The 15,766-nt window shown below is 45.5% G+C and overlaps 1 protein-coding gene across 1 annotated transcript in view; it reads right to left on the bottom strand.

Annotated features, from left to right (window-relative positions):
* Positions 1-489: 489 nt before the first annotated feature.
* The window catches only part of LOC129714847 (nurim-like), a 30,904-nt gene continuing 15,627 nt past the window's right edge, over positions 490-15,766 (bottom strand). Inside the window, exons 2-4 of the mRNA XM_055664679.1 lie at positions 14,956-15,161; positions 12,225-12,401; positions 490-2,564 (exon numbers count right to left, since the gene is read on the bottom strand). Of these exons, the coding sequence (XP_055520654.1) occupies positions 2,247-2,564; positions 12,225-12,401; positions 14,956-15,161 (701 nt within the window). The 3' untranslated portion in view covers positions 490-2,246. The remainder of the gene's footprint in view (positions 2,565-12,224; positions 12,402-14,955; positions 15,162-15,766) is intronic.

Genomic DNA, 15,766 nt, shown 5'->3' with positions numbered 1-15,766 from the left:
ATCCTCCCTTTATCTCATCTGACAGAGATCTGGAAAATCAGCCGGGTTATTATTCAAGATCCAATCTTAAACAGAAACAATGTTCCTTTATACATTTACCAATATGACGTCTTGTGTGCCAGTGAATGACTTATCTCCTGATATCAATTATGACAGATGAACACTGGATCACAGATTTTTTATGAATTTGTATATATTTAAAAAAAAGTCAGATCATTCCTTGAACACCACAATTCACTATCCAAAACAGTTTCAGAGTTTTCAACATGATGAGTATATCTTTTTCTAAGGGTACGAATGTACGGATACAAATCTTTATCATATAAAAATTGTTATAAAAATATTTTGAGCATCGGGTTTTCTGCCAGTGATTTGTGTTACAGTGGGCGAGGCAGTTGTTAGCACAGTTCTCAGTAGCTGTGAGGTAGCACACTCTGTTCATCCAGGAATTACTTCAGCAGGTCGATTTTAAGTCACTTTTCTCGGTCATTGATGTCTTCAGTTCGGTGAAGAATTGAAGGACGGCAAAACCCACTGGCCCATTACGTGGTAACTCTACACCAAGCCAACAGAAGCCAGTGATTGTAGATTCAAAGTACAGTAAACCCTCGTTATAATGGACACGGGGGGGAGGAGATGATGTCCGTTATTGCCAATTGTCCACTATAACCAAGTGAAGTGGGTAAAGTTCAATCCAAGGCCGGGAAGGAAGAAACTGTGCTTTTTGGGGGGCGGGGGGAGAGATTTAAACAAGCGTGATTAATTCACAGGCCACGGAGCCACAGAAAGCCACTGGCCACACACGCGGCACGCCGTGGACGGGCCCGGTACTCACCCCGCCTTCTTGCTGCTCGCGTTCTCCACTTCCACAATCTGAAGCACGCCACGTGGTGCCAGCTCGTTGGGCAACTAGCGGAAGTGGGACAGCCTTGCGACGGGAGCCTTGTTATTGATATTGATATTATTGATATAATCAAAATCCGTTAGAGGTCTGTTATTGCAAGGATTCACTAGAACTGGTAGATTAGGAGGGAAGGTGAGAAAATATATTAACATCTGAAAACCAGTGATTGTTGGGTGGGAGAGAGCAAGAATTCTTAACAGGTCTAAAACCTGTCTTGATGTGTACAGGCACCTCGTGTTTTATGTTGGTTTAATTTATACTTTTTTGGTTAATTGTTTGATTAATACTTAAATCAAATTTAAGTGCTGTAATTTTGAAATAATGTACTGAAATTTATGGCTGGCAGTGTCGTTCGTGTATACATTTAATTTACGTGTTTTTGAGTTACGGACTGCCTTATAGTTACATAATCCCTGCGTAAAACGCAAGCTGCCTGTACTTGATGAGCCGGGTACATCTTTCCTGACTGATACTGATACAGTGGGCCCAGCTAACTACGCAAGTTGACTACGTTACACTTTCATCTGAAGGGGGATCCCATCCCGACCCGAAATGTCGTGAATCCATTTCCCTCCGCAGATGCTGCCTGACCGTACTGAGTTCCTCTGGCACTCTGTGCTTTTCTGCTTCAGTTATACTTTGCGCTGGCTAATCTGCGGAGGCCTTGCCGCTCGAACGGTGCCCATTCAGAATGGACACAAGCCCGCTGAGTGCAGGGAGCCCACCCAGGCAAAATATATCCCACTGGCGACCCCCCACAAGGACAGCTGGTCTAAAATCCCCGGGAATGGTCCCGATCAGAAACATCACCTCTCCATGTTCTCCAAAGATGACCCGCTGAGTAACTCCAGAACTTTGTGTCTTTCCCCCTCCCCATCAAGACCAAAATCTCTGCCCACTTTAACTGATGGTAATATTTCTCGTTCTCTATATTAAAAAAAAGCCCAGTTTATCTGTAGAACCGAGGAACTGCAAATGCAGGTTTGCCAAGGAAAGATGCAAAATGTTGGAGTAATTCAGGGAGTCAGGCAGCATCTCCGGAGAGCATGGATAGGTGACATTTTGGGTCAGGACCCAAAACTGAAAGGAACTGACCCGAATTCTGACCCATCATTTATCCAGTAATGCTGTCTGACCTGTTGAGTTACTACAGCATTTTGTGTTTTTTCCCCCCCACAGGACTAAAATCTCCGGCCACTTTAACCGGACGGTTATATATTTCCTGTTCTTTATATGAAAGGGCCCAGCGTATGTGTAGTCGGAGGTGACTAGGGGCCATCCCATTTAGTTGCTGTTGTAGGGGGTGAGCAGTGCTGGACAGTGCTGGGAAGGGCACGACCAGCTACTCTCTGTGCCCGCCCACCCCGTTGCCCGGGGCAGAGTGGGTGAAGGAGGTCTCCTCTCGGGAGAAGATTTCGAACTTCTTATCCAGCTGCGCCCGCAGGTAGCGGTAGTCCTGATGGTCCAGGCCGTGGCCGAGGACCAGGTAGAGGGTGAAGGTGGCGGACAGCAGCAGGCGGTCGAGGGACAGGCTGGGCACCAGCCACAGCACGACCAAGAACTCCAGGAAGACAGGGTGCCGCAGGTGGCTGTACAGGCGCTGGGCCCTCTGTGACTTCAGCTCCATCGGGTCCCCAAGGACCAGGTAGTGGTAGTAAACCTGTGGGGGGAGCAAAGAGTGATAGAGTCACACAAACAGGCCCTTTGGCCCAACTCGGTCCATCCTGACCAAGTTACCCCACTTCAGCTATTCATAGAAACATAGAAACATAGAAAATAGGTGCAGGAGTAGGCCATTCGGCCCTTCGAGCTTGCACCGCCATTCAATATGATCATGGCTGATCATACGACTCAGTATCCCGTACCTGCCTTCTCTCCATACCCCCTGATCCCCTGAGCCACATCTAACTCTCTCTTAAATATAGACAATGAACTGGCCTCAACTACCTTCTGCAAAAGAGAATTCCGCAGATTCACCACTCTCTGTGTAAAAAATGTTTTTCTCACCTTGGTCCTAAAAGATCCCCCCTCAAACTTCTAAATTCTAGCGAGTACAAGCCGAGTCTACCCAGTCTTTCTTCATATGAAAGTCCTGACATCCCAGGAAACAGTCTGGTGAACCTTCTCTGCACTCCCTCTATGGCAAGAATGTCTTTCCTCAGATTTGGAGACCAAAGCTGTATGCAATACTCCAGGTGTGGTCTCACCAGGACCCTGTACAACTGCAGTAGAACCTCCCTGCTCCTATACTCAAATCCTTTTGCTATGAATGCTAACATACCATTCGCTTTCTTCACTGCCTGTTGCACCTGCATGCCTACTTTCAATGACTGGTGTACCATGACACCCAGGTCTCGTTGTATCTCCCCTTTTCCTAATCGGCCACAATTCAGTCTACTTTCCTGTTTTTGCCACCAAAGTGGATGACCATGTTCCCATGTTTGGCCTATATGCAACTAAACCTAAATATGTCGGAAGGAACAGCAGATGCTGGTTTACACCGAAGATAGACACAAAATGCTGGAGTAACTCAGCAAATGGTGCAGGCAGCATCTCTGGAGAGAAGGAATGAGTGACATTTCGGGTTGAGACCCTTCTTTAGACTGTCCTGCTGAGTTACTCCAGCATTTTGTGGAGTCTTGCCGTGGCAAACCAGCATCTGCCTTTTCTTGTTCCTAGTTTGCACGTTATCCCGGGTGACCTCTGGGAGCTGTGGTTTTTTCCCATGTCTCAAAGACGTGCGGATTTGGACGTTAACTGGCTGCGGTAAGTTGTCCCTAATGTGGAGGGAGTGGATGCAATAGTGAGATGACATAGAAACATAGAAAATAGGTGCAGGAGGAGCCATTCGGCCCTTCGAGCCAGCACCGCCATTCATTGTGATCATGGCTGATCATCCCCTATCAATAACCCGTGCCTGCCTTCTCTCCATATCCCTTGATTCCACTAGCACCTATGGCTCTATCTAACTCTCTCTTAAATCCATCTAGTGACTTGGCCTCCACTGCCCTCTGTGGCTGGGAATTCCACAAATTCACAACTCACTGGGTGAAAAAAAGTTTTCTCACCTCAGTCTTAAATGACCTCCCCTTTGTAGTGCATTACAGCATGGTACGGCAGCTGCACCATGGCAGACAGGGAGAGGCTTCAGCGGGGACTGGAACTAATGGTGCCCACCAGATGAAAGAACGCTCTGTCCTCCTGTCCTGATGATAGCCCACAACCCGCGCTGCCCCACTCCGGACAAGAACTCATCAACACCTTGCTCCTGCGTTTGGACGTTAACGGCCAGTGCTGCCCCACAGCCCGGGTAACTAGAACAGCACAGAAGATCATTGGTTGCCCTCTCCCCTACCTGATGGATATTTACACCTCCCGCTGCCTTAGCAGGGCAAAGAATATCATCAAAGACAGCTCCCATCCTGCGTTTGGACTGTTCGACCTGCTGCCCTCTGGAAGGCGCTATAGGTGCATCAAATCTAGGACAAATAGACTCAGGAATAGTTGTTTTCCGAAAGTCATAACTACTCTTAATTCACACATGCATTGACTTCACAGCCCAACACCTGGACTTCCATCTATTCTATCCACGTACTGACATTTGGAACTGTAATGTGTATTGTAACTGTAATTTTTAATATTTTAATTTTTTTTTTTAAATATTGAATATAATCTTTAAACATCTGCCTAAGAATACTACCTATTCATCCTTCAGCATTTTGCCTTTATAGGTATGTATATAGCGCCGCAGAATTGTGCACCTATTCCTCCCCCTCCCCTTTTTGTTTTGTTTTCTGTTTCTTGTTTTTTGTACTAAATTATATGTATGCACTGAGTACAAGCAGCTTTTAATCTCATTGTACATGTATAGTGACAATAAATGGCATATCTATCTATCTAATATATCTATTCTAAGACTGTGGCCCCTGGTTCTGGACTTGCCCAACATTGGGAACATTTTTCCCGCATCGAACCAGTGTGAGCAGGTGATCAATTGTTGGCTTGGATGGGCCGATGGGCCTGGTACATTCTGAATCTCGAAACTCAATGAAAACTAGTGCAAAAGTCGACTAAATGTTGTAATTCTACCAGCCTTCACATCTCCTGTGGTATCTCTTTCCAGATAATCACTGCCTGTGACTGAAAAACCTATCCCTTTACATTTCTCACCAAAACCCTGTTCCACCTAATTCTAATCTCCCCTGACATGGGTGGAGCGGCAGAGATGGTGCCTCACAGCGCCACAGACCCGGGTTCAAACCCGACTGCTTGTGTAGAGATCGTACATTCTCCCCGTGACCTGCGTGGGTTTCTCCTGGATCTCCGGTTTCCTCCCACATTCCAAAGAAGTACTTGTTTGTCGGCTAATTGGCTAGGTATAACTGTACATTGTCCCTACCGCGTGGAGGATAGCGTTAGTGTGCGGGGATGACTGGTCATCACAGATTCGGTGAGCACAAGGGCCTGTATCTCTAGACTAAAAAAAAAATCTGAGTGTGGGCCCTTTCCATGGTCCTCCTGAATTTTCCAACCTCTAGAAGGTCATCCCACAGCCTGCAGTTGTACTTGGTGAGACAACACTGGAGTATTGCGTACAGTTTTGGTCTCCTAATCTGAGGAAAGACATTCTTGCCATAGAGGGAGTACAGAGAAGGTTCACCAGACTGATTACTGGGATGTCATGACTTTCATATGAAGAAAGACTGGATAGACTCGGTTTGTACTCGCTAGAATTTAGAAGATTGAGGGGGGATCTTATAGAAACGTACAAAATTCTTAAGGGGTTGGACAGGCTAGATGCAGGAAGATTGTTCCCGATGTTGGGGAAGTCCAGAACAAGGGGGCACAGTTTAAGGATAAGGGGGAAATCTTTTAGGACCGAGATGGGAAATACATTTTTCACGCAGAGAGTGGTGAATCTGTGAAATTCTCTGCCACAGAAGGTAGTTGAGGCCAGTTCATTGGCTATATTTAACAGGGAGTTAGATGTGGCCCTTGTGGCTAAAGGGGTCAGGGGGTATGGAGAGAAGGCAGGTACAGGATACTGAGTTGGATGATCAGCCATGATCATATTGAATGGTGGTGCAGCTTGAAGGGCCGAATGGCCTACTCCTGCACCTATTTTCTATGTTTCTGTTTCCTCCGTGCCATCAAGAATAATCCCATCCTATTCAATCTCTCCTTATAACTACAGATCTCAAATCAGGTCGACCACATCCTTCCTGAAATGTGGCGACCACAACTGTACGCAATACTCCGAGCTTAGTCTAACCAAGGTTTTGTGCAACTGAAACATGATGTCCTGGCTCTTGCATGCACGGCCTATATAAACAGGCATACTAAATAGAAAACCATGCAGAATGGAGAATGTGCAGACTCTAAGAACGCCTGAGGTCAGGATTGGAACTAGGTCACTTGAGCTTTGATGAATGGATGAAAGATACACCATGGAAACAGCCCTCAGCCCACTGAGTCCATGCTGACCAGTTCGATTTATTGTCACGTGTACCGAGGTACAGTGAAAAGCTTTTGTTGCATGTTAACCACTCAGTGGAAAGACAATAAATGATTGCAATTGAGACAGATACGTGATAAGGGAACAACATTGAGCAAGCAAGCAAACAAGTTTATTTATATAGCACACTTCAGCACCAAGGCAATTCAAAGTGCTTTACACTAAGCATTAAAAAGCAATCAAAAGCAATTAAAAAGTCATTAACAAGAATAGAAAATAAAAACAAGCTAAAATAGAATAAGACAAGTATAAAATACAAGAATAAAAAGTACAGTGCAGTGTTAGAAATGAATAATTATTTAATTTAATTTGGAGCGCAGAAGGTTAAGGGGGGACTTGATAGAGGTCTTTAAAATGATGAGAGGGATATAGAAACATAGAAACATAGAAAATAGGTGGAGTAGGCCATTCGGCCCTTCGAGCCTGCACTGCCATTCGGCCCTTCGAGCCTGCACTGCCATTCAATATGATCATGGCTGATCATCCAACTCAGTATCCCGTACCTGCCTTCTCTCCATACCCCCTGATCCCTTTAGCTACAAGGGCCACATCTAACTCCCTCTTAAATATAGTCAATGAACTGGCCTCAACTACCTTCTGTGGCAGAGAATTCCACAGATTCACCACTCTCTGTGTGAATAATGTTTCTCTCATCTCGGTCCTAAAAGATTTCCCCCTTATCCTTAAACTGTGACCCCCTTGTTCTGGACTTCCCCAACATCGGGAACAATCTTCCTGCATCTAGCCTGTCCAACCCCTTAAGAATTTTGTAAGTTTCTATAAGATCCCCCCTCACTCTTCTAAATTCTAGCGTGTACAATCCGAGTCCATCCAGTCTTTGTTCATATGAAAGTCCTGACATCCCAGAAATCAGTCTGGTGAACCTTCTCTGTTCAGAGTTAGACAGGATAGACAGAGTTGACGTGGATAAGCTTTTTTCCATTGAGAGTAGGGAAGATTCAATCAAGAGGACATGATTTGAGAATTAAGGGACAGAAGTTTTGGGATAACATGAGGGGGAACTTCTTTACTCAGAGAGTGGTGGCTGTGTGGAATAAGCTTCCAGTGGAAGTGGTGGCGGCAGGTTCGATTTTATCATTTAAAAATAAATTGGATTGGTATATGGACAGGAAAGGAATGGAGGGTTATGGTCTGAGTGCAGGTAGATGGGACTAGGTGAAAATAGGCACGGACTAGAAGGGCTAAGATGGCCTGTTTCCATGCAGTAATTGTTATATGGTTATATGGTTAATTAAAACTAAAAGCAATTAAAAGCAGCGTCAAACAGAAAAGTCTTCAGCGCTGATTTAAAAGAACTGAGAGTTGGAGCGGACCTGCTTTTTCCAGGTATTAGGTACATAATAAGGAAATAAAGTTTAGACCATCAATCCCCATTCCCAATCGTATCCACTCCCTACACACTAGAGGCAATTTACAGAAACCAGTTGACCTACTAAACCCCACACTTCTTTGGGACGTGGGAGGAAACTGGAGCACTCGGTCACAGGGAGAACGTGCAAACTCTACAGAGATAGCACCCGTAGTCTGGATCGAACCAGCACCTCTAGCACTGTGAGGCAGCAACACTACAGCTGTTGGACGAGTCCAGAACCAGGGGCCACAGTCTTAGAATAAAGGGGAGGTCATTTAGGACTGAGGTGAGAAAAAACGTTTTCATCAGGAACCGAAGAAGGGTCTCGACCCAAAACTGTGTACTGTGTACAGTTTTGGTCTCCTAATTTGAGGAAGGACATCCGTGTGATTGAGGCAGTGCAGCATAGGTTCACGAGATTGATCCCTGGGATGGCGGGACTGTCATATGAGGAAAGATTGAAAAGACTAGGCTTGTTTTCACTGGAGTTTAGAAGGATGAGGGGATATCTTATAGAAACATATAAAATTATAAAAGGACTGGACAAGCTAGATGCAGGAAAAATGTTCTCAGTGTTGGGTGAGTCCAGAACCAGGGGCCACAGTCTTAGAATAAAGGGGAGGTCATTTAAGACTGAGGTGAGAAAAAAACGTTTTCACCCAGAGAGTTGCGAATTTATGGAATTCCCTGCCACAGAGGGCAGTGGAGGCCAAGTCACTGGATGGATTTAAGAGAGAGTTAGATAGAGCTCTAGGGGCTAGTGGAGTCAAGGGATATGAGGAGAAGGCAAGCACAGGTTATTGATAGGGGACGATCAGCCATGATCACAATGATGGCGGTGCTGGCTCGAAAGGCCGAATGGCCTCCTCCTGCACCTATTTTCTATGTTTCTATGTTACAGCGACAATGTGTCACCCATTCCTCTCGACAGATGCTGCCTGTCCAGATGAGTTACTCCAGCTTTTTGTGTTTTTCCTCACTAACTTTAGTTTAGTTTAGAGATAGCGTCCTTCGGTCCACTGAGTATTCGCGGAGCAGCGATCCCCAACACTAGCACTATCTTACAAACATTAGAGGCAATTTACAATGATACCAAGCTGATTAACCTACATACCTGCACGTCTTTGGAGCGTGGGAGGAAGACAGAGACCCCTGAAAAAACCCGCGCGGGTGACGGAGAGAATGCACAAACAAGCACCTATAGTCAGGATCAAACCCAGATCCTCCTTCATGTCCTCAATGGGCTTGCCCCCACTTACATTAAAAGTCTGCTCATCCATCACGCCAACTCCAGGCCCCTCAGATTGGCCGACTTGGGGTTGCTGAATATCCCGCGGTCTAGGCATAAGCTTAGGGGCGAACTACCGCGCCTTTGCGGTTGCAGCTCTTAGACTGTGGAACAGCACCCCCCTTCCCATCAGAACTGCCCTCCTCCATCGACTCCTTTAAGTCGAGACTAAGTAGTCTCTGCATGTTCCCTCCCCGTTAGGTTCCAGTACGTGTGTAGACCAGATGTGGTTAGTACTGGAACGTGTGTTATTAGTGAAATTAGAAAAGCTAAATAAAGATCTAGTTAAAGGACTATGGACAACGTCTAGATTCCTTTACAAAACCCATCTGTACTCCCAAGCCTTTCTTGATGTCCTCCGAGCGAGGGTTTGGTTCTTTTCCCTCCAGAATATTCCAAATATACTTCCAATTATAGGGACAGCGTTTAGGGGTAATATGAGGTAAATGCAGAGAGTGGTGGCGGTGTGGAATGAGCTCCCAGTGGAAGTGGTAAAAGGTATCATTTAAAAGAAATTAGAAAGGCATAATGAGAAGGGAATGAGGGTTAGGGTGCTTTGGCAGGCAGGTGGGACTAACGTGGACTTGTAAATCCAATGGCCTGTTTCTATTGTTATAGGCTATATTTAATAGCAAAAGGATAACGAGGGATAAAATTGGTCCATTGGAGAGACAGAATGGGAAGCTATCTGCAGAGCCAAAAGAGATGGGGGAGATATTGAACAATTTATTTTCTTCGGTATTCACCAAGGAGAAGGATATTGAATTATGTGAGGTAAGGGAAACCGAGTAGAGTAGCTATGGATACTATGAGTTTCAAAGTAAAAGAAGTACTGACACTTTTGAAAAATATAAAAGTGGATAAGTCTCCAGGTCCTGACAGGATATTCCCTAGGACATTGAGGGAAGTTAGTGTAGAAATAGCCGGGGCTATGACAGAAATATTTCAAATGTCATTAGAAACGGAAATAGTCCCCGAGGATTGGCGTACTGCGCATGTTGTTCCATTGTTTAAAAAGGGTTCTAAGAGTAAACCTAGCAATTATAGACCTGTTAGTTTGACTTCAGTGGTGGGCAAATTAATGGAAAAGATACTTAGAGATAATATATATAAGCATCTGGATAAACAGGGTCTGATTAGGAACAGTCAACATGGATTTGTGCCTAGAAGGTCATGTTTGACTAATCTTCTTGAATTTTTTGAAGAGGTTACTAGGGAAATTGATGAGGGTAAAGCAGTGGATGTTGTCTATATGGACTTTAGTAAGGCCATTGACAAGGTTCCTCATGGAAGGTTGGTTAAGAAGGTTAAACTGTTGGGTATAAATGCTGGAATAGCAAGATGGATTCAACAGTGGCTGAATGGGAGAAGCCAGAGGGTAATGGTGGATGGCTGTTTGTCGGGTTGGAGGCAGGTGACTAGTGGGGTGCCTCAGGGATCTGTGTTGGGTCCTTTGTTGTTTGTCATGTACACCAATGATCTGGATGAAGGGGTGGTAAATTGGATTAGTAAGTATGCAGATGATACCAAGATAGGGGGTGTTGTGGATAATGAAGAGGATTTCCAAAGTCTACAGAGTGATTTAGGCCATTTGGAAAAATGGGCTGAAAGATGGCAGATGGAGTTTAATGCTGATAAATGTGAGGTGCTACACCTTGGCAGGACAAATCAAAATAGGACGTACATGGCAACTGGTAGGGAATTGAAGAATACAGTTGAACAGAGGGATCTGGGAATAACCGTGCATAGTTCCCTGAAGGTGGAATCTCATATAGATAGGGTGGTAAAGAAAGCTTTTGGTATGCTAGCCTTTATAAATCAGAGCATTGAGTATAGAAGCTGGGATGTAATGTTAAAATTGTACAAGGCATTGGTGAGACCAAATCTGGAGTATGGTGTACAATTTTGGTCGCCCAATTATAGGAAGGATGTCACCACAATAGAGAGAGTACAGAGGAGATTTACTAGAATGTTGCCTGGGTTTCAACAACTAAGTTACAGAGATAGGTTGAATAAGTTAGGTCTTTATTCTCTGGAGCGCAGAAGGTTAAGGGGGGACTTGATAGAGGTCTTTAAAATGATGAGAGGGATAGACAGAGTTGATGTGGACAAGCTTTTCCTTTTGAGAATAGGGAAGATTCAAACAAGAGGACATGACTTCAGAATTAAGGGACAGAAGTTTAGGGGTAATATGAGGGGGAACTTCATTACTCAGAGAGTGGTAGCAGTGTGGAATGAGCTTCTAGTGGAAGTGGTATCGGCAGGTTCATTGGTATCATTTAAAAATAAATTGGATAGGCATATGGATGAGAAGGGAATGGAGGGTTATGGTATGAGTGCAGGCAGGTGGGACTAAGGGAAAAAAGTTGTTCGGCACGGACTTGTAGGGCCGAGATGGCCTGTTTCCATGCTGTAATTGTTATATGGTTATATGGTTAAATGGAATTTAAACTGGAGGTGGTGAAGGGAGGGCTTAAGCCAGAAAGGGGTATTGGGAAGAAAGAGCTACTATAAATTTAGTTGCATCTGGTTGGGTAACTATAGTTGGGTGGAGATTATTCCATGCTTTAATTGTGCGGGGGAAGAACGAATTGCTGTACACATCTGTCTTTGTAGCTGGGATCACAAATTGGATCGACTGCCCTCGTCTGCTCCTAATTGGTTTGGGTTTGGTGTAGGACTTGTAATCTATGTCGAGCTGACCATTTAACATTTTGTAAGAACAGGTCAAACGGTGAGCTTCACGTCTGCCTGTCTTGGAGAGGGTTCCTTCCACCCCAGAGAATTCAGAAGTTTGGTGACACTCGCTTCTCTCTCATAGGTGTTAGTAACAAATCGAGCTGCCTGTCTTTGGATGGAAGAAATGTTTTTATTTGTGTATGGGTCCCATGCTGCAATTGCGTAGTCCAAATGAGGTCTAACGAGGGTAAAGTATAGATTCATGTATACATAGTATATCATGTATACATAGGCTATATGTATGTAGTTTGTTTGTTTATACTATTCTTATACAAATGTAAAGCACTTTGGCCAACGAGAGTGGTTTTTAAATGTGCTATATAAATAAATGTGACTTGACTTGACTCCGACATGATAAGGCAGCAACTCGACCTCTGAGCCACTGGCCAGCGACTCCACCACTCACCTGCTTAAGGCCCATGAGCTCGGCATAGTCGAAGATGAGTACAATGCTGAAGATGATTAGCCAGGCGATGATGTGAATGATGAAGCAGATCAGGGGGAACCAGGTTGCCCAGGGCTCCCAGCTGATGTTCCACAGAAAGGGTGCAGTCTGGATGGGCTGCCAATACCTCATCAGCAACTGCAGGAGGACAGAGACCATTAGACTGGAGAGGTGGAAGAGACCCCCATATTCAAAGGTACGAGTGTATACAATATTCCTCATAAGTTTCTTATAGAAACGTACAAAATTCTTAAGGTGTTGGACAGGCTAGATGCAGGAAGATTGTTCCCAATGTTGGGGAAGTCCAGAACAAGGGGTCACACAGTTTAAGGATAAGGGGGAAATATTTTAGGACCGAGATGAGAAAAACATTTTTTCACACAGAGAGCGGTGAATCTCTGGAATTCTCTGCCACAGAAGGTGGTTGAGGCCAGTTCATTGGCTATATTTAAGAGGGAGTTAGATGTGGCCTTTGTGACTAAAGTGATCAGGGGGTATGGAGAGAAGGCAGGGATGGGATACTGAGTTGGATGATCAGCCATGATCATATTGAATGGTGGTGCAGGCTCGAAGGGGCGAATGGCCTCCTCCTGCACCTATTTTCTATGTTTCTATGTAGTAAACATAATATTCTCATGTGGGGGACAGTGTGGCATGTTCACCATTTGTAGAATGCTCAGACTTTATTCAGTAAAGTAGACTTTACAGTAGACTTCAGAGATTGCATCGTAGAGAGAGGCCCTTCGGCCCACTGCTTCTGCACCAACCAGAGGTCACCCGGTAAACTGGAATTTCCGACACACTAGGGATAATTTACAATTTTTCTGAAGCCAATTACCCTGTGTAGGAAGGAACTGCAGATGCTGGTTTAAACCGAAGATAGACACAAAATGCCGGAGTAACTCAGCTGGACGGGCAGCATCTCTGGAGAGAAGGAATGGGTGACGTTTCGGGTAGAGTCTGAAGAAGGAACTCGACCCAAAACGTTACCCATTCCTTCTCTCCAGAGATGCTGCCTGTCCCGCTGAGTGACTCCAGCATTTTGTGTAAAGCTATCTAAATGTGTCTATGTGTGGAGTTTGCACATTATCCCGGGTGTCCTCCAGGAGCTCTGGTTTCTTCCCATGTTCCAAAGATGTGTGGATTTGTATGTTAATTGGCCACGGTAAATTGTCACTAGTGTGGAGGGAGTGGATGCAAAAGTGAGGTAACAAAGAACCAGTGTGAACAGGTGATCGATGGTCGGCTTGAACACCATGGGCCGATGGGCCTGATACATGTTAGAAACATAGAAAATAGGTGCAGGAGTAGGCCATTCGGCCCTTCGAGCCTGCACCACCATTCAATATGATTATGGCTAATCATCCAACTCAGTATCCTGTACCTGCCTTCTCTCCGTACCCCCTGATCCCCCTAGCCACAAGGGCCACATCCAACTCCCTCTTAAATATAGCAAATCTAGCTCCCTCTTAAATATAGTCAACGAACTGGCCTCAACTGCCTTCTGTGGCAGAGAATTCCAGAGATTCACCACTCTCTGTGTGAAAAATGTTTTCTTCATCTCGATCCTAAAATACTTCCCCCTTATCCTTAACTGAGACCCCTTGTTCTGGACTTCCCCAACATCGGGAACAATCTTCCTGCATCTAGCCTGTCCAACCCCTTAAGAATTTTGTAAGTTTCTATAAGATCCCCCTTCAATCTTCTAAATTCTAGCGAGTCCAAGCCGAGTCTATCCAGTCTTTCTTCATATGAAATTCCTGACATCCCAGGAATTAGTCTGGTGAACCTTTCTCTGTACTCCCTCTATGGCAAGAATGTCTTTCCTCAGATTTGGAGACCAAAACTGTACGCAATACTCCAGGTGTGGGCTCGCCAAGACCCTGTACAACTGCAGTAGAACCTCCCTGCTCCTATACTCAAATCCTTTTGCTGTATCTCAAAACTAAATGAAAACCAGGGCAAAAGTCAATTAAATGTTGTAATTTTATCAGCCTCCACATCTCCTGCTGTATCTCTTTCCACACAATCAGTACCTGCGACTGAGAAACCTATCCCTCAGGTTGCCTTTAAATTTCTCACCATGAACCAGTCCCACCTAATTCTAATTTACCCTGACCCAGCCGGCCTGGCAGTAGAGGCACAGTTTCGATCCTGACTATGGGTCTGTCATAATACAAACCTACAGCACTTCAACTCCCCCTCCCATTCCGTATCCGACCTCTCTGTCCTGGGGCTCCTCCTTGGCCACAGCGAGCAACACCAGAAATTGGAGGAACAGCACCTCATACGGGGAGTCTGCATCCTGGGAGCATGAACATTGAATTCTCCCAATTTTGTTAGTCCTTGCTGTCTCCTCCCCTTCCTCAGCCCTCGGGCTCCTCCTCCCACCCCTCAGCCTTCGGGCTCCTCCTCCACCTCCTTTTTCCTTTCCCCCACCCCCCATCAGCCTGAAGAAGGGTTTCGGCCCGAAACGTTGCCTATTTCCTTCGCTCCATAGATGCTGCTGCACCCGCTGAGTTTCTCCAGCATTTTTGTGCACCTTCGATTTTCCAGCATCTGCAGTTCCTTCTTAAATACTACAAACTTATATGTGTTTGATGTGTGGGAAGAAATCAGAGGACTGGAGCTCTCCAGTGCGGTCAGTCAGTTAGGTGTTTGGTGTTGCCGTGGGAGTATTCGGTGAAGTTACCTGCAGAGAGGCGGCTGTAGCGAATACATAGAGGGATCTCTGGAGCACACCAAAGCAAGCCAGCGTCCAGTTCTTCACTGTCTCCGCTGCCATCAGGCTGTGCTGCAGAATGAAGACTACAAGGAGCGCCAGGTCGAATGCAAGGGTCAGGAGGACCTTGCGGTCTCCCAGGGTGGACTGCCAATCCTCGTGTCGGTCTGCATCTGGGGGAACAATGGCAGGATCAGCATATTACAGCGAACAGCTACTGGGGCACAAAGCACTAGAGTAAATCAGCGGTCAGGCAGCATCTCCGGAGAACATGCACAGGTGACTTTTCAGATCAGGACCTCCTTCAGCCCGATTGTAGAAGGTGGGTGAAGAAAGCTGGGACAGATGGGAGGCAGGATAAAGCCAAGCAGGTAATAGGTGGAGGAAGGGACTGCATGCAGGTGCTGGTTTGCACCGGAGATAGACATACAGAATGATGGAATAACTCAGCGGGACCGACAATGGTTAAGGGGAGAAGGCAGGAGAATGAGGTTGAGAGGGATAAAATAATCCGCGATGATCGGATTAGAAACATAGAAAATAGGTGCAGGAGTAGGCCATTCGGCCCTTCGAGCCTGCACCGCCATTCAATATGATCATGGCTGATCATCCAACTCAGTATCCTGTACCTGCATTCTCTCCATACCCCCTGATCCCTTTAGCCACAAGGGCCACATCTAACTCCCTCTTAAATATAGCCAATGAACTTGGCCTCAACTACCTTCTGTGGCAGAGAATTCCACAGATTCACCATTCTCTGTGTGAAAAATGTTTTTCTCAT

The sequence above is a fragment of the Leucoraja erinacea genome, chromosome 42, assembly GCF_028641065.1.
Source record: "Leucoraja erinacea ecotype New England chromosome 42, Leri_hhj_1, whole genome shotgun sequence".
Taxonomy (NCBI): Eukaryota; Metazoa; Chordata; class Chondrichthyes; order Rajiformes; family Rajidae; genus Leucoraja; species Leucoraja erinaceus.
This window is presented reverse-complemented; position numbering and strand designations above follow the sequence as displayed.